Raw genomic sequence first — 19,093 nt, 5'->3', positions numbered from 1 at the left:
GCTTCAGATATGGGTCAGAGATCCGAAAATATTTCTTGGAATTGGATTGTTTCCATCTTTTCACTTCTTTATTACACTACCCTGGGCCTGCCTATTTAAGAGGCAGATGCCCTCTGCATTGACCTCTTATGTTGGTGGCTGCACAGAAAACAAATTATAGACTTATTACTGAAATCACTTTACTCACTTAAAAAATTTTGGTTTGTATTCAATGTTGTTCTCCTCCATGTTCCGCCTTCGACTTCTCTGGAGTTCCTCTATTCTTTGCTTTTCTGTGGCTGCTGCTTCTACATTTCCTTCTTCCAAAAGTCTATACAGATAACAATGGATCTTTTAGTAAATATACAATCTCATCTTCTGTAAAAGCACATTGTGTAACAACATTGCCAGAAAAACATTCATCCCAGAAAACAAGGCCAGAAGCCTAGAAAAGCTATTTGTCCTTGAAAAGAGCTACTGAGTTCTATGCACCAGCTTTAAGGCCATTCAAAAAGTAAAATTATTTAATTTATACTTCGGAATCTGAAATATAATTTCTTAGTCTTGTTTACATTTTCAGCTCCTCAGAGCAAGCCTTCTACTCTCTGCACAAACAACAGGATAGGATCCTTCCCTAGCATGCAAGAGAATAATAAGAAACAAGAATCGCTGATATGCTGGCTCACCAGCTACACATGCATGACCTATAGTGAGGCATGTGCATCTCTCCAGCTATCATATGATACTGCCAACAGCAAGTACTACCAATGGGCAAACATTGCTCCTATTCATGGGAGTAGGAAAGGACACGCCAGAGCATGTATTTGCTGGAACTTTCTGGAATTCTTCCTCTGCCAGAAGAATCCCCATAGCACCAGGATCTCTGTATGCTTCCCTTTCCTGAGCTGGATAAGCCAAGACTTTTACTGTAACATTTAACATTTTCTTTTCTAGCAAAATCTAAGGCATAGCACATATTATAGTGCAGATCTGGGAAAAATTCAATGCTGGGGTTCAAACTCTGCCATAAAACAATCATAAATATTAAACATATAAATGAGCTTTCTTGCCTCTGATCTGGCCTGAATCGTGCATCTGTTGTTGGAAGAATATCTTTCAATACAGGATCTAACTCATTGAGTTCAATAGCGAACCTTGTAAAGCCATAATAACGTTCATAGTGGGTTGGCATGGAGCCTGTATAAACATATTTAAGAAAGAAAAATGCTTATTTTACTATTTTTATAAACACATACACAGAGCCCAATGAATTTATAAAGCTATAATAGACAATAAAATATTTATACATTCTAATTCCTTTATTTGATATAATTTTAAAATGTATCAAATATTATTTTCTAGGTAGAACGTCTTTCATTTAATATGAATGGTAACTTATTACACAGTAGAGTTATTTACATAACAGATCAAGACTTTTAAAATCTTTCTTTGCTTTTGGGAAATATCTGAAATATTTCTTCTTTCAAGTTAAAAAATAAATCAGTCTCCACAAAAGCAAATTTACTGGGTCTCCCTCCAAATGTTGGTACCTAAACAGGTTCATAGTGTGTGATTCACCATTGCCCTACGGCTCCTCTCCACCAGTGCAAAATGGGTGTAAAATGCCATCAAATTAGAATACGGACTGTTTACACTCTGTGATGTTATCTGATAAAATATGACCATGTAGATCATTGCTGCCATCACTGTTATATAATTACTACAAATCTTGTACAAAATGTGGCATGTAAGATGTCTATGGAAAGGATATGATTCACTGAATATGATTATGCTATCTTTATTCATGTATCATTTTTGTATTTCAAGTTATGAGTATTGGCTCTATAACTGGATTTCAAATGTTTGCTCCTGGGATAACTGCCACAAGGTATTTAGCCTGCACATCTTGAAGGGACTATTCAAATTAAGTGGCTCATCAAGGAACACTTAACTCACAATGGACCATGGGAGACACCTATCTACACTTAATGGACTTTCCTGCTATGACTAAGCGAAATTATGCAGGGACATGTGACTTGCCCAGGTGACTCCAAACTCCATCTTTTACCTGTAATTTTCCACTAGCTGTGCTAAGAGCTTTGTTTGAAACAATGGATTTCCCTCCACATGTCAGAAGCTATAAAAGGCCCTGGAAACATCTCCATTTGGCCTCTTTCCTGCTCCAGCCACTTTCCTGCTCAAATCTCTGGACTTATATTAACGGGAGCATTCTAAACAAGGATTTGGAAGCAACCAGAGACTTGACTTAAGCCAGCAGTTTATTTCATCACTGCGACAAGCCCAAACCAAGAACTTTGCAATTATTGTATAGCATTTGATTCCTTTAACCAATTTTAACTCTCACCTTTCTTTATTTTTTTTTATAAACAAACCTTTAGATTTTAGATATTAAAGGATAGGCAATAGCATGATTATTGGGTAGGATATGAGTTATATATTGACCAGGGTGCATGGCTGGTCCTTCGGGATCAGAAGAACCTTTCATTTGATGAAACTGGTTGTAAGGAACCACTCATCATTAAGTCTAGTGTTTTTGGTGATGATACAAGGGCTGGAATGCCTAAGGAAACAGCTGTAATCTGACTTCTTGTTAGCCAGTGTGGTGAAACAAAAGTTTACTTTTGTTGCTGGTCTGGTTTATCTTAAGGGAAAATAACCACCAGTTTTGGGGTGTATCTGCCCTATTTCTCAGCAGTTTGTCCTGAATTTGCTATTCTCAGTTGTGACCCACAAAGGCACAGCTACACACCCACTTTGCTCTAGAGTAAGGAGGTGCATGGTAATGGTGGTTTGAATCCTCATTGTCTCTTTAAGCAAGTAAGCAATTTTTAAGAAACTTAAGTCAATGGGAACCGCAAGTGCGCACTATCTTTTAAAACCAGACCATTAGGGCAATAAGGGATTGACACGAACCTGTTTCTCCTTTCACTTATACTGGTTTTACACCAATGTAATTCCGTTTAATCCAATGAAGATACCCTGATCTGCACAGCTGTGAGAGGAGGATAAGGCTAACATTTACATTTTCCTTTCTCCAAAATCAAATTATTTCCTCAGATTATGTTTCCAACATGATAAATACCCGTGACCAAATTTTAGCCTCAGATTTGGAGTAAAATCTAAAAAATGACTCATGAGATGGAGCACACAAACTTTTTAGATACTTTTACATTTATAATAAAAGATACCGATAGCTGCTCTGCCAATTCCTCATTATTTATCTAGCTGTATATTCTGTTTCTCCGTTTGTATTTAAAAAGGGAGGCTAAAAGCAGCTTTTCACGAGACTAAAGCCACCTGAAGGATTTCAGTTGACCAGAATTTTCTTACCTGGTCTCCATATACATTTTGCTGAAGGTGCAACCCCACAGTACAGCCCTTCATGCCACTTTCCAAAGAGGCGATGCACCACCTTTCCTTCTTGGTCCATGACAATCCCTTGGACTTCATTTACATTTGAATTCCAATAATTCACCTGAAAATGTACCAAAGTGAAAAAAGTGAACAAAGTTGATTTCCTTGTCACACTGTATATCACACTATCCCACTGCATACTTCTTCTAAAAATTGTGACACGTAAAAGTCAACTGCGGCCAGATCCTCAACAGAGGAAAATTAGAGGCTATTAATTTCTTGAAATTGAAGACATGCATAAGGATATGACATCTTTGCAATTCTGCTACAAAAATTATCTCAGCAAATCTATACAGAATTAGCTTGCCTAGCAGACGTCTACCCTGTTTAGATTATAAAGTCTTAATGGGCTGTGACTCCATCATTAGGTATCTTTTTTCCAGTACCCGGCACATTGTTGGCACCTCAGGAATTAGAATTTAGTCCAATTAAATATCATTTACATTAAAACACAAAACAGAAAATGGCAGCCTGGAACATTCTGGAACAACATAATATGCTGAGCTTTTGTGTTGATCTCAAAAATTAACTAGGGAAAAGTTTCCTTGTATATCTCAACATACTTTTAAACAAGTGGATTACAATGAAAAATGTTTGGTTCACAATATTTTATAGATAGTGTGACAGGGTAAGGCCAGAAGGCTATAGGAAAGTAGTGAGAAACAGGTGTGTTAGCCCCAGGCTAAACAAATCCCTGTTACCATGGTAACCAAATGGCAGTTGCTCCAGGTTAATCAAGACACCTGGGGCCAATTAAGATCCTTCCAGAAAGCAGTGTAGACAGCTTGGTTGATTAGGACACCTGGCTGAAACTAGTTAAAAGCCTCCCAGTTAGTCAGGTGTGTGTGTGGGGGGGTGTCAGGAGCTGTAGGAGGAAGTCACGCTGCTGGAGAAACGGAGCAGTACAAACCCTATCAGGCACAAGAAAGGAGGCCGTGAGGTAAGGGTGATGTAGATATTGAGGAAGTGGGGGCTGCTTTGGGGAAATGACCCAGGGAACTGTACTCGTCCTGTTTCCAAAATGTCAGCTACCAAGTGATGCTACTATCAGGGTCCCTGTGCTGGAGCCCAGAGTAGAGGGTGGGCCTGGGCTCTCCCCCGCAACTAATCACTGAGACTGGGAGACAACAGAGACTGTGCGAGGGAAGATAGCTTCTCCTCACCTCCCTTGCTGGCTTATGATGAAAATGGCTCAGTAGGCTGTGACCCTTGCCTCTAGAGAGAGAAGGGCTACGTGGAGGGTCACAGTGAGCCTCTGAGGCTAGCATAATCCGCCAGGAAGCGCGGGACCCACTGAGACAAGGTCAGAGCTTTGTCACAATAGGAAAACAACAGAATCATAGAAGTGTAGAACTAGAAGGGACCTCAATAGGTCATCTAGTCCAGTTCCTGGCACTCAAGGCAGGACTAACTAATAACATAACAGAATGTTTCTGCATAAGAATCTATATATATTACAAATGCTTCTTATCTGCCACTGATGGGTGGTTCCAGATTCTGCATCAAAGTTATCTTTTGTCCCACCTCAATCTACTGCCAATCCCCATAATGATTGCAATTTAAAACAAAGAAAATCGGAATACTAGGTGCATCAACATATATATGTTTACTGAACATAGCAGTATTTTCTGGTGAAAATAGCAGTCTGGTTGTTTGTAACAGGGTTCAAGCTCATTTAATTATCTGTGCACACTGGTAATATATAGTCTTTTCACCAGTCAGATTCCTACACCATTCTGTAGTAGGAACAGACCCGCTCCTTAAAGTTAAAAAATCAGACGTATATTTTTTCTCTTCCCAGACGCCTAAGCTGCTGCCACTGCCACTCTAAAGACTGGCAAATTCTTTGCCCAGATCCTGTTACCTAAATGGGGGGGGGGACTACTTTCATCCCACAGCACCCTGTATTTGCTTTCTCTCATTCTCTCCTATGTCCTCCTTTTCTCAGGCATTTCTATTCCCTTCCCTTTTACCTTTAAACAGTCTGGTTCCGAAGCACTGACCAAGTCCTGACCTGAGACAAGCTACAATGCATCACTGCAGCAACTGAGGTGGGCCTTTTGACATTGAAGTGTATGTAGCAACACCAGTGATAATAAACTCATTATTTTAATTATTTTTACAAAAAAATTAAGCTCTAGCAGATCCATCTTACTGTTTTTATACAGAACTATCACCAGGATATATAAATACAATGAAGCAGAACACCATTATTCTAAATAGATACGAAACTTAGGATCAAATTCAAATTAGAACAGTCTAAATCCAGAGTAACTGCTCTGAAGGACAGAGTTCCTCCTGGTTTTTACTGGCCTAATAGAACAGAATTTGGCCATTTGCATTTTAAAATTAAAAAAATAGTAATGTATTGTATGATGCTGACATCAAATGGGCACAGACACACACTGACATCAAATGGGCTGGTCCAGCAACAACAGAGACATGTTAATACTGGCAGACATCTCAGATCACAATTTAGGTGAAGTTTTGTTATTGGGCTTCTTACCCGATAAGATAGCAGTGACGATACAGAACAGGGAAGAAGGAATTTAGGGGAACAGCAGACGACTGAGAAGACAGAGGAAACTGTAGCCAGGTCTCGGCTAAGAAAATAGTTCTGCTTACTTTTTGTCATATATTACCGTTGCATGACAAATCATAAATTACCTTGACAAATGTGAGTTTACAAATACAAACACTGCTTTTTGTGTTTCTGATAGTTATTTCTCCATAATGCTCTATCCATCTCCTTCCACTAAGGATGTTGTGTATGCAGGTGGTGACTTTGTTCCACACGTAGTAATCTCCATACCTGGGAATAATGTTAGTATATAATTGGTAATGTAAATTACATTTCAATATTACTGACAAAAAGTGAAATCCAGCCAGATAATCACATACACAAAATAAGATATCCCTCAAAAACATTTGAATCAGTAGTCTGGCTCATTAAAAGTGTGGATTCCACACTATTATTCCCCATTATTAATCCTAAATTATTCTATATGGGTGAAATTCACGAGAGGCTCTGTGGACCACTAAAGTCCTGCATTAAAGGCTCAATCCCTGTAGTACTGAACACTTTGGTCCTGATCAGCGACTTCATTAGCATTAGATTTAAAGTTCAGCATGATCTACAATGCTGTGGTGGACTAGAGTCCTGGTTACCATGTATTTCTCTCAGATGCAATGGGAACTAATAAAAGTAAAATAGGTCTGAAATAGAAAGAATAGAGAGGAAGTGGGGAGCAGTAACTCAATGGCATATTGTCCCCTTTCCTGAGAATTCCTCTGGCAACTCCACGCAGTCAGAGCTTCCCCAGTCCTGGGGGTTGGGAGGATGGAGCCAGAGAGCAGATGCTATACATGGCATGCTCCCCTCTGAAACTGTCAGATAGCCAGGCCAATAGATATATGCAGAAGGCGACGTTGATCTTTTGGTATTAGCTTCCACTTTGTGACAAGATGGAGGAAAATGTAAGAAAGATTCCCTACAGAAGCTGTGCTGCCAAAGGGCGGAGTGCACCCAAGATCTAAGATCTGCAGATGGGGTTTGGGAGGCCACACACTGCTTGACCTCTGTGACCAAATCCCCTCTTCCCTCCCTGAGGGCTTGAAAGAAGCCATTTGGCCCTGTCTACACTACAGAAGATTGTGAAACATTTCCCTGTTGTGTTAATCCTGGTTCAGATGAGCCCAGCATTAGCACCCTTGAGAGCCCTACTGCAGACATAGCGCCAGCTGCCGACAGAGTTGAACGGATTTGCTCCGGGCAGCTCAGCACTCCAACGACTGGGTATGGAGTTATGCCTCCTCACATGCACCTATTTTCCTCTACCAGTGAGATGCTTTTAGAGAGTTCCCTGGTTTTCCCTCCAAGTGCCTGACTGACTAAGCCTTCAGCCTCCAACAATGCTTCATCACCTCATCCTGCAATGGGAGATCAGAGCAGGGAGCTCACATCCTGCCAGCTGCTAATCATGTAGGATCTCTACTCCCCCCTTCACAATCCATCCAGCCCTCAGAAGGAAGAGTAACTGCCTAGATTTAAAACAAAACAACAACAACAAAAAACAGCCGAAGGAAACAAGACAGTAACTTACTTTGGAAAAGTCACATTCAGTGTTCCAATTGGCAGGATTTCCATTGATTTCCCCCAGAACTTATTTTTCCATCTGATATCTAAATAATAGTGAAATATTAGAAAATTACGAAAGACCAAAATATTATACTTTCAGAGATCTATGCCACTAAATGGCATACCAGATGATCTATGCCAGACTGCCTGTTTTGAACAGAACATTAACCTGCTTTGAAGACAGAAAAAGGGTTATTCCGGAGGGACCACCTTATGTCAGAGAGGCTAATGTACCCCTTGTCTTCTAACAGATAACAGTGTGTTCTGTATAAAGCTTTAAATAAAGACAGCCGAACAAATAAACATAATTCAAGTCACTCTGGCAGTGATGATAAAATACTGCATCAGCTCGTTCCTTACAGTTTAAAATTGAAACACTTTAGAGCAACAGCCAGCATAACTTAATATAATAACTCTACTAATCTCTTAAATAAATTCAAGAGAACTACATCCCTAATTATAATAATTTTGAGATCATAACATTTTTATATGATTAAAAACTTGATCTTTAGGCTTTTGAATTAAAATATATACCTTGCCAAAACACAAAATTCTTTGATTCACAGTGACAGGCAGAAACGGGTGGATGATGGCTAACCTGGAAAAAGAAATTACAGTGAGGACTTGTTTAACACAAAAGAAGTCTTTCATTTTTAAAAATCAGTGCACCCGACAGTTACCTCAAGTTAAAAACTGTACAGTCATGTATATTACAAGAAAACAAACACACAAAAAGCCTCAGCATGTTTAACGTGAAGTAGACTTTATTTTTACAGCCTCCTACATTAAAGAATATATTTTACATAAATCATTTTAGTTTCTTTTACATTTTTTTCTGGATTTAACAACTTTCACGTCAAACTCTATTTACTCTAGTGGGAATAGAAGCTCTTAACTATAAAGAGAAATTAAAGTCACTCCGCTGTCCAAAGAAATGAAGATTTACATAGAAACAGGTTTTACCTGCTCTGAGAAAAATCGGAATCCTTTGTCTTCCCTAATACATTCATAAGTCTCACCGAGCACTGGATTGAATGGCTTGCTTCCTGCTCTGTAGTAAGTGGAGGCATACCCTGAAGCTGCAAAGGCAGCTATAAGAACCTGTTAAAACACAGAAAAACAGCTAAAGATTCCTCGGTATGCTCTCTCATCATTGTCACTTGTGTGGGCAGCAATGTGAATAAATGTATCATTTAAAAACACTTAATTGCCCCTTTATTCGTTCACTATTTGAAGGGCTACATAGTAACAGAAAACTATCTATGTCCTGCAAAGTAATGAATGGAAAGGAAAGCCTGCAGCATCTGGTTATTTATGTGTCTGAATAATACACAAACTTTTGGGCGGCACATCACCATAGCCTCTGGGCACACAGAAAACATAAAACAATACAATAGGATCTTGCTAATCTATACAGCCCATAATTCACAAACAAAAACTGATGATCTCTCACCATTCCTCAGCAGAGGTTTAATGGCAGAGTTTGTATTAGCTGAAGTCTCACAATATTAAGAATTTATTACGTTTACGAAATATACTACAGAACATTCACTATTTGCTTTGAAGTGCCATTATAGAGGCATTGGAAATGATGACTTCACAGTTGAAGTTGTACTGATATTTTCATTTAGAGAAGGATTAAGATTCCTTTGTTTCTTCCTTTAAATTCAGATTAAATTTTGTCTCCAAATTTGGCACAATAATTCTTCAGAGGACAACTGAATTTTCTATGTAATATTTTTGATAAAATATTTAATAACTTTACAGTTGTGGCCAGATTTTCAAAATTTTGAAATTTTGTTCTGTTCTTCCTCACATTTGTTTGGGCTCTTCTAGCTAAACAACCAAAGTTCCCACAAACTTCAGAATTCTCTCTCTCTCTCTCTCTCTCTCACACACACACACAGACCCAACTGTCACATTGCACATAGGCCACTTTTGAACTTTACACTTATGGCATGTCTACACTGCCCTATAGATTGGACTACAGGGCTGCGAACAGCAGTGTGCACAAAAGTGCCGTGCAGTAACTCCCCTGTGTGGACACTGCAGACATGAACTAAAAGGTTCCCGGTTCACATTAAGGTCTATGTTAATACAAAGTAGGAACGTTTTAGTTCGCACCTGCAGCATCCATGTGAGGGAGATACAGGGAAGCACTCTGGGGCGCACTGCTATTCACACATCCACAATCTGAATTGTGGGACAATGTAGACATGTCTGCTGTTTTGGGCCACCCAGGCAGTACAAAATGGCTGTATTTTAGCCATAACTGACTAGAAGATAATTCCTCTCACTCTCCGCTGGCATAAAGCTGGCAGAGGTGGGGAGCTGCCTCCTTCACCAGATGTCCCCCCACCCCAGTGCAGGGAGAGGAGGAGGGGGCATCTCAGGGATGCAGCAAAGTATACCTAGTTCTCTACTGGCGTGAAGTCTCTTAGGGTATGTCTACACTGCAATAAAACACCTGCCGTTGGCCCGGGTCAACTGACTTGGGTTCACAGGGCTCAGGCTGCAAGGCTATAAAACTGCAGTGTAGACGTTAGGGCTCGGGTTGGAGCCTGGGCTCTGGGACACCACGGTGCAGTAGAGTCCCTCAGTCTGAACATGTACACTGCAATTTTATAGCCCCGCAGCCCGAGCCCTGTGAGCCAGAGTCAGCTGACGTGGGCCAGCTGTGAGTGTTTTATTGCAAGTATAGACATACCCTGAGGGACCTTAGCAGTAACTTAGGCTAGGGCCAGATGGTGCAGGATTGGGGAGTTGCAATTGGTCCAGGACTGCCCTTCCCTTTTGTGCCTGAGCTCTGCTCAGGGTCTGTGGACAATCTGGCCCATAAAAAGATATTCTCCTCATTCAGGATAAACTAACTGAGTTTTCAATCTTAATGTTCTTTCATCATAGGTTTTTTGGTATAATTTCCTAGGTTTTTAAAAAAGCAAACTGCAAAAACAGAAATTCCATCATGCAGCATCGTAGTGACACCCACATGATTCATCAGCAGGATTGGAACCTTTAGATCCATTGTAGAACACTCTGTTACTTGAGCTAATTGAGTAAATGATAGCAGCAGCTGGTTGTCATCCTCTGAATGGACTAGCACTAGAGGGCGATGAGACACTTTCCCAGTTGGTTTCACGGATATTTGCTGACAACAGAGGACTCAGGAATCTTGGGTTCCATTCTAGGCTAAGGAGGGGAATGTGCTCTAATCTGCTCATTCCCCCCAAGCATGATCCTTTCTGGCCCTATCCCTCCAGCCTATCCCTGCCCTATTCGTGTCTCTTCCCCCCGCCCCATGGCTCACTGTCCCAGTCCCATTCTCTTCTCCTAACCAATCCCACCCTCCATTCTTCAGGCTTCTCATTCCAGTCTCAGTCTCCCGCATCTGTACTCCCTATCCTAACCTCTTCCAGTCTCATCCTGCCCCACCAGGCTGCTTGCCCAGCCAATCCCACTCAGCTCCTCATCCAATCTGACTCTTCCCTTCCCCGGCCTCCCATCACTCCCACACCTATGTTACCCCTGCCTACTGGCTCCCAGTCGCAGTCTCTTTTCCTCCAGTTCTGCCACCAAGCCCCAAGCAGGATGCAGCACTCACTGGCACAGATCCATCGTCTTTAGCGCCTTGAGGAAAGAGAGGTTGCTGAGGGCAAGAATGCGAACCGACGAAGGAAGTGTGGATGGGGTATTGAATTATATCACTGCTTATTTCCTTGCTTTTTACAGTTTGCCTTGGTGGCCTATGCAGTCTAACAACCTTCACTCACAGTTAACATTTATGTGTGGGTATCCTTAATAAGAAACTACACTAACTAAATAAATGTACAAGTATGCAGATATAATATCCCCAAGCTTTTTATTGTGTTTGGGTGTTTACTCACTAATTTGCAAAATTCACAATGTGCTTCCCAGTCATTAGTGAGATTTAGTGAGGTATAAACTCAATAATACTTATAGACACTCTCTATAGAATATAAATGTAAGCGATGTCCACAATGGGCAAGCAAACCAAGACAAAGATATAATCACCATTGCCTATTGTACCAACAGCAAACTACTTAGTTGTTACTCTCAAACTCAGGAAAATATCTTATACAAATGGTGTACACACTGGACACTGATAAACCAAGGAAGAAAACTGTATAGCCAAGGACTTTTAAATGAAATCCTATGGCCACCAATCCCCATTTATTCAATCCTAGGAACCAATCCCCATATGAACTGTAATTATAGGAAATGGGGTTGGAGTAGGGAGAAATGCCTAATCCAGCCAGGTACTAGATCATTCAGGGTTATCAGATCATAACTAATAGCTGGAATTGCATCCTGAAATGATGTGGAACTTTGAGCGGAGCACAGAGCCCTGCGATAGAGCACCCATGGAAAAAAAATTAGTGTGTACTTAGCACCCACTGACAGCCAGCTCCCCCGCTTCCTCCCAGCACCTCCCATCCGCAGCGATGAGCTGTTCTGCAGCATGCAGGAGGCGCAGAGGAAGAGGGAGTAGGAGCGGGGACGGGGCGCACTCAGGGGTGGAACTGGGCGGGAAGAGGCGGGGCAGTGGTGGAGCAGGGGGAAGAAGAGGTGGGGTGCGGGCTTGGGAGAAGTGGGGATGGGGGCTGGGGCAGAGCAGGGGTGGAGGCTTGGGGGAAGAGAGTCGGTGGGGGTGACGCCTGGGGCGGAGTGGCGGCGGGGGGGTGGAGCATCCCTGGGGCCCGGAGGAATACACCACCTGTGCAGACATATGCTTTCAAACAGAGGAAGCAGGCAATCCTCATCAACTAATTCAGGTGTTTTCTCTCACTACCTCATTGGACTGAGCCTCAACTAGTGCATTGTCATTTCAACCTCTTTTAATCCAGAAATTAGAAAGCCATGAGACTGTAGACGAATAGGCACTGCCCCTATGGGTGTTCCAGGGCTGGAGCACCCACAGAAAAAAATAGTGAGTGCTCAGCACCCACCAGCAGCCCCCCCCCCAAGTCAGCTCTGCCCTTTCCCCCCAGTGCCTCCTGCTCGCCGGTGGGCCCTGTCGATCAGCTCCTTCCCCTCCCGCCTACTGCCAACCAGCTGTTCAGCGGCGTGCAGGAGGTACTGTGGTGTGAGGGTAGTGATGGTGGGCTGTGCTCGGAGGAAGGGGGCGGAACAGGGTGGGGCGGGGTCACAGCTGAGAAGAGGCGGGAGTGGGGTGGGGGCTTGGGGAAGGGGCGGGGTGGGGGCAAGGCCTGGGGCGGAATGGGGATCGAGCACCCTATGGCAACTCAGAAAGACGGCGCCTCTGATGAGATCAGCATCATCTGGATGCTGATGGAATTACGGTTCCAAAAGTCTCGCAATTTCTCTGGGCAATCTCACATATACAATGAACCAGGGGAATGACAAAATGGAACCCTGTGCAGGATACACACAAGAGCCCCTGGGGAAGATGAGAAAAATCTAAGCTTTTGCATATACAAAGTTGTGCTGTACTAAATTTATTACCATGCGTTCGTATGGATCATCAGTTTCAGCAGCTTTGTCCAGGAGTTCACTGTATTCCAGTTCTTCACAAAGGTGTTGTAAAGTATTAAGAGGTTCATTTAGTTCAACTGGCATGGAGACTTTGGAGAGATCTTTGCCAATATTATTTCTCAAAATATTCCACAGATTGATATTACTGGTATCAGGACAGGGAGCTGGGAGACAAGTCCGACGTCCATTCCTGAATGCACCTCCTGCTAGCTCACCATTAAGAACTGCATGGGGGGAGAAGAAGAGGAAGAAAATATAATTGTATTGAAATCTCCCCTTTAAAAACATAACAAAATTCATTCATGGGACCAAATTCACCACTGGAATTGCACTACAGGTGCAATTCCATTGATTTCAGCTGAATTGTGCCTGATTATACCAGCAGTAAATTTGGCTCATGATCTGAAAACAAATGTAATTTTCTGAAGTTTTTTAAAAATATGGTGTATACTTTGTCGGAAAACGTTGTCTGCAACACTGGTGTTGTCCTCAGATATGTTATCACTCACATCACTGATATAGGATTCATCATCAGAAGCCTACAGAAGAAAAAATTTAAAAATTAGTGAATGAAATCCAGGACATCACTTATACAGTAAAAACACAAATAAATTAAGCAAAACAAACATTCAAAGGAACCACGTTTAGCCTGGCAGAGCTAAAATTAGGTCTACCAGGTTTGATTCAGTTTGCATGTGCAAAGAACAAATCCCCTAATAGCACCAAGAGAAATTTTATGCTCATTGAATTTTACTGAATTAAGTGTTATGGAGCCAAACAAAGACCTTCAAATTTATTTCACTTATGACTCTATCTTAGACTTTGTTCACCCGTAGGCCTGGTCTACACTGGGGGGGAGGTCAATCTAAGATACGCAACTTCACCTACGAGAATAGCGTAGCGGAATTCGACGTATCTTAGATCAACTTAGAATCACTTACTTTGCATCCTCGCGGCGCGGGATCGACGGCCGCTGCTCCCCTGTCGACTCCACTTCTGCCTCTCGCCCTGGTGGAGTTCCGGAGTCGACGGCAGAGCAATCGGGGATAGATTTATCGTGTCTACGCTAGATGCGATAAATCAATCCCGAATAGATCGATCACTACCCGCCGATCCGGCGGGTAGTGAAGACATGGCCTTAGTGTGTCCACGCCCACTCCTGTTGAAGTCTCCCCCTAGGGCAGAGGTGGGCAAACTATGGCCTGCGGGACTGTCCTGCCCAGCCCTTGAGCTCCCGACCAGGAGGCTAGCCCCCGGCCCCTCCCTTGCTGTCCTCCCTCCTCCGCAGCCACACCACCACGTGGGCAGCATGGCTGGCTCTCGCCAGGCTGTGTGGCTGCGAGCTCCTGCTGCTCTGAGCGGCATGGTAAAGGGGCGGGGAGGTTGGATAAGGGGTAGGAGGTTCCAGGAGACAGTCAGGGGACAGGGAGCAGGGGCGGTTGGATGGGTCAGGGGTTCTTTGGGGGGCAGTCAGGGGGCGGGAAGTGGGAGGGGGTGGATGGGGGCAGGGGCCAGGCTGTTTGGGGAGGCACAGCCTTCCCTACCCGGCCCTCCATACAGTTTCGCAACCCTGATGTGGCCCGCGGGCCACAAAGTTTGCCCACCCCTGCCCTAGGGAGAGGATAAGAGAACAAACAACACTTAATTAGATGTTAGTCACATTGCTTAATGCAGTAGTGTAAGGAGCTCAGATACTGCAGTGATGAGTGTGGTATAAGCACCTACATAGAAGAGGAGTTGGATCAGGCCCTAAAAGAGCGAAAATGCTAATACAGTCCATCTTCATCTACTTACGTGTCTTTCTCCCCATGTTCTATCACAATACCTGAGGTCAGCTGGGACTCTTTTGCTAACAGGCCCTTATTTTTAAATATCAGGTTTGGAAACATGGCTTTCACAGTACACAGCCCTCGAGCTCTGGAATTTGCTTTCCCTGTGCATCCATCAGAGTACAAATCTGTTGACTTTCAGGTTATGGAGCAACCAGTTCACTTAGGTTTTTGCGTGTGTGTGTGTGTGTGTGTATATATGAATAAATGTAATACATTTGCTGAGTTTTTTTGCACAGGTAGGTATCATACAATGAAAAATAAAAATGAACACAAGTATTACTTCTCTCATTTTAAACTGACTTATTGCTAACATCACTCCAACAGATGAAGGAATTTCAAATCAGGAGTTCAAGCCAGTTTTTACCATAATTTGACCTATTTTATTTCCTTCCATTTTAAGTCACCAAAGTTGCTGCTGTGAGACTGTTGTATTGCCTGCTCACACTTAAATGTCATAGCACAACCAAAAAAACGGTTTTACTACCACTGTACTGAAGCAGGAAGTCTGCCTATGGTAGTGACAAAGGGAGGTTGCCAGGTTAATATATTCTCAATGCTTTTCTTCTGTTATAAGTAGAGCTATGTGAATGACTGATTATTTTGGTTTCCTGGCAGTTCCAAAAAACAAAAACAAAAAAACCCACCCAAAATTACTTCTGGGCAGACTCAAAACAAATTTTTTTGAAGCTTTTGGTGAATTGAAAAGTCCAAACAATGAGTTCTGGTTGAACTAAATGTTTTGTTTGGCTTGAAACATAACATTTCATTTAGATTTTGAGCATTTTTTAAAAATAAAATTGAAGAATTTTTTTCTGCTGTGCAGTGCAGTACACCGTACAATACATAGCTGTACATGGCAACAGAGCACAGTGTAGTTTGACACGTTCAAATGTATGGCTATTCAGTCATACAGGGCAAGACTGGGTGCACAAGTGTGGTAACTGCATATGCAAATAGCTAATTAGATCTCTGTGCATACATACAAGGCACACACATATACGTATATATGAATGCATGGTACAGACATATGACCTGGAGTTTGCAATCACAGTAATTGGGCATGCAAAAAAACCTGCATAGTAATTTTATACATGCAATTCTAAAAAACGTGTCTCACAATTTCATTAGTTTATCATACAGGCATCACAAAATGCTCTCTGGTCCTTAAAGATTACAATCAATCTTCCTAACTTATATTGCAAGCAGGTATTTCAGAGCACGTCATAACAATAATCAAAGTATGGCTCAGGGTAGAAATATGTCTGTGCCCTGCATGCACTTGTAAATATGAGGCTAGTGCCTCCTCCTAAACTTTCCTTTCCACTTGCTTCCTCATGAAATGCCGTCCTGGCTTGGCAGGAAAGTGTTTGTTATCGGCAGATAACGGAATTGCATGATGGATCACTTAGCCGTGATGCAGCACAACTTTTCCCATACTGCTTCAGAATGGCTGAGTTTCCACTTTATATGTAACCAAGCCCCAGGGTTAATTTCCTGCTTTCAGTTTTCCTGTCTAGTACACTGTCCTGTAGAAGCCAGTGCCATTGTAATCTGGGGACTGAAACATTTAGCTGAACAATGGGGAGCTCAGGACATGTGCCATTAGGGAGACATTAGAAAGCCAGTCAGCTTTCAAAGGTGAAGTGGAAAAGGAGCATCGAGGTTTGCTCCCTGGACCAGGCCACTTGAGATCTATCATATTGTGTGCAACAGACTGATCCAGTGTCACAGCAAGTAGAATTACATTCCATCTACATACCACATAATGTATAGTTCCACACATACGCTCTGAAGAAGAGCTCTGTGTGGCTCAAAAGCTTGTCTCTCTCACAAACAGAAGTTGGTCCAATAAAAGATCCATCCATCTTGTCTCACACAAATTCGCACTCATTCTTTATTAATGACGTTAGGTTTTTTTAAGAAGAGTTATTTTTACTTTTTTTAGGCTTAACCTGCCTGATAAGCTCTCTTTAATTAGCATATTTTTATCCTATAGAACAAAAAATAAATCACAGCTCAAGGGACAGCAAAGTTATATAAACAGAAATTCCTGATTTTGAAGCTGCTTTTGCCATTCAGCTGATATCAGTGTTAGGTTATTTTGCAAATTATTATTTTTAAAAAACATCTGTGTTGGTCTTTCCAAACAAAATTTTCTTTTCCTAAAAAGTTGAAAATTCCAAAATACTACACAATGCATGAAAACTGCAAAGTAATGATTGTCAGACATATATTATTAGTGTGACTTAAGATAATCAAAGCTTAAATGTTATAAAATATGCTGAAATTTGTTCATGTCTATGTAACTGATCCAGAGGGAGATGGTAACAATACATTGTACACCTGGTAGATCTACAAATTGAATTAAGAAATTCTATTCTCCAGATGGAGAACCCTGGCCACACTGTTCTTGTAGCATCCTGTGCCAGAGAATTGAGAGTTTTCCTGGTCAAAGGTACAGTACATTGGCACACTCTACCATGAGTAAGCTAATAATGCCGAAAAGATGGAGGGAAAATATGGCAATTGTACAACATCATTTCATTACTGTGTTTTAAATAGACTAAAAAAATGTAAAGAATTAGTCAAGGTATTTTTAATACTGCCCCCGTCGCCCTCCAAATGTCAGATAAGGGAGAAATGTTTCAAAAAATCCTACCAAACTGAACAAGCAATATTTTTAAAGCTTTAATACACACAGAGAAAAAGTAATTACTTTCTTCTGTGGCATACAGCAAGCTAACCAAAACAAAATTATGCTCTTGGATATGAAGCATTCTTTTTGGACCCATATTTGTTAAGGGTCATTTAAGAAGACATTCATTTTTCATCACCCAAAATATTTTATGATGCTTCACTTAACTTTTTAATATCGTCAAAAATCTTAACAGTAATTCAGATTTGTTAAGAATAAAACAGGAGAACTAACTCAGCATCTGTTCGGTGTTCCTTTGTAATCCCCCACATTACAAGCTCCACAGAGAAAGTGGGAAGGAAGGAAGGAATTAGCTTCTCAAATTTAACTGAGCACATATGGCACACTGTACCTTACTCACCAAGCTCCGCATGAAGACTAAAATTTTACCTCCTCTGTTTTAAAAGACTATTGTGCTAGAGAGAAACTGACACTAGATAATTATGAAATCCTGCCTCATTGACTCATGGGCTGGGGGAACAGAAAGTGCCAGCATGTCGCTGTAAAAGAGCCATCCTGCCAGTGCAAGGCACAGCATATGTGCTATTCAGCAGGCGGCCTAACCATGCTGGATATCCTAGATAGCAGCCCGTATACTCTGGGGTGCTAAACATGCTAGTCAGCAGAACATATCCCCATGGGTGCACGGCCAGGACAGAGGCCAAGTCCTACCCGTGATGTGCTCCTGAGGGCATGGCTACACTGGAAACGTCAAAGCGCTGTCGCGGGAACGCTCCCACAGCAGTGCTTTGAAGTGCGAGTGTGGTCGTGCGCAAGCGCGGGGAGAGAGCTCTCCCAGCGCTCCTGGTAATCCACCTCCATGAGGGGATTAGCTCGGAGCTGGTCTACACTAGCGCTTTAAAGTGCTCAGACTTGCTGCGCTCAGAGGGGTGATTTTTCATACCCCTGAGCCAGCAAGTTAGAGCGCTATAAAATGTAAGTGTAGACAAGCCCTCAGTGGCTGTAATAGAGATTCTGTCCACTTGCTTCAGGGGGAAATTGGAAGTAATAGGCTCCATACCCCCTCTTCCCAATAAATACACATGGCTCAGCCCAGGGCAGAACTTGACTTTTGTAAGTAATAGCAGCATCCCCCACCTGCCTTTTGGGCAGATAGCAGCAGAGCACTATAGTGGTGGCAGCTGCAGAATGCCACATCACAAGAGAGGAGTTTAACCCTTAACATGAATGTCATGTTCTAAGACAAAAGATGGGAATGTACGAAACTCATCTTCTTTCTTTCTCCCATGCCCTGTCCCCAGTCACCTTCCTAAGGCCTCCCTGGTTACCTGCTAGCAAAGGCCATTCCCCTCTTAGCACAGGTGCTGGAAGTGCCGACTGCACAGGCTCCATTCTACACAGAACTGACCTTTCCCACCAGCCTGATCATTGGGATGGAGCTGCTATGGGCTCTGTGCCAGGAACTCCCCCACTCTACATCTGCTCAAACTACTCAGAGCTATCCACCCCCTGCTTCTTACATCCAGGAGTTAGGGGATA

The 19,093-nt window shown here is 42.3% G+C and overlaps 1 protein-coding gene across 3 annotated transcripts in view; it reads right to left on the bottom strand.

The window, feature by feature from the left end:
* The window catches only part of OSBPL6 (oxysterol binding protein like 6), a 198,889-nt gene that overhangs the window by 7,524 nt on the left and 172,272 nt on the right, over nt 1–19,093 (bottom strand). For all 3 annotated transcript variants that reach the window (XM_084642916.1, XM_084642917.1, XM_084642918.1), the window contains 9 exons: nt 13,518–13,605; nt 13,037–13,290; nt 8,516–8,653; nt 8,087–8,150; nt 7,518–7,596; nt 6,082–6,226; nt 3,331–3,475; nt 1,050–1,176; nt 188–310 (listed from right to left, as the gene is read on the bottom strand). In XM_084642916.1, the coding sequence (XP_084499042.1) occupies nt 188–310; nt 1,050–1,176; nt 3,331–3,475; nt 6,082–6,226; nt 7,518–7,596; nt 8,087–8,150; nt 8,516–8,653; nt 13,037–13,290; nt 13,518–13,605 (1,163 nt within the window). The remainder of the gene's footprint in view (nt 1–187; nt 311–1,049; nt 1,177–3,330; nt 3,476–6,081; nt 6,227–7,517; nt 7,597–8,086; nt 8,151–8,515; nt 8,654–13,036; nt 13,291–13,517; nt 13,606–19,093) is intronic.

Source organism: Lepidochelys olivacea, assembly GCF_965140295.1.
Source record: "Lepidochelys olivacea isolate rLepOli2 genome assembly, chromosome: 11".
In the NCBI taxonomy this organism is placed as follows: Eukaryota; Metazoa; Chordata; order Testudines; family Cheloniidae; genus Lepidochelys; species Lepidochelys olivacea.
This window is presented reverse-complemented; position numbering and strand designations above follow the sequence as displayed.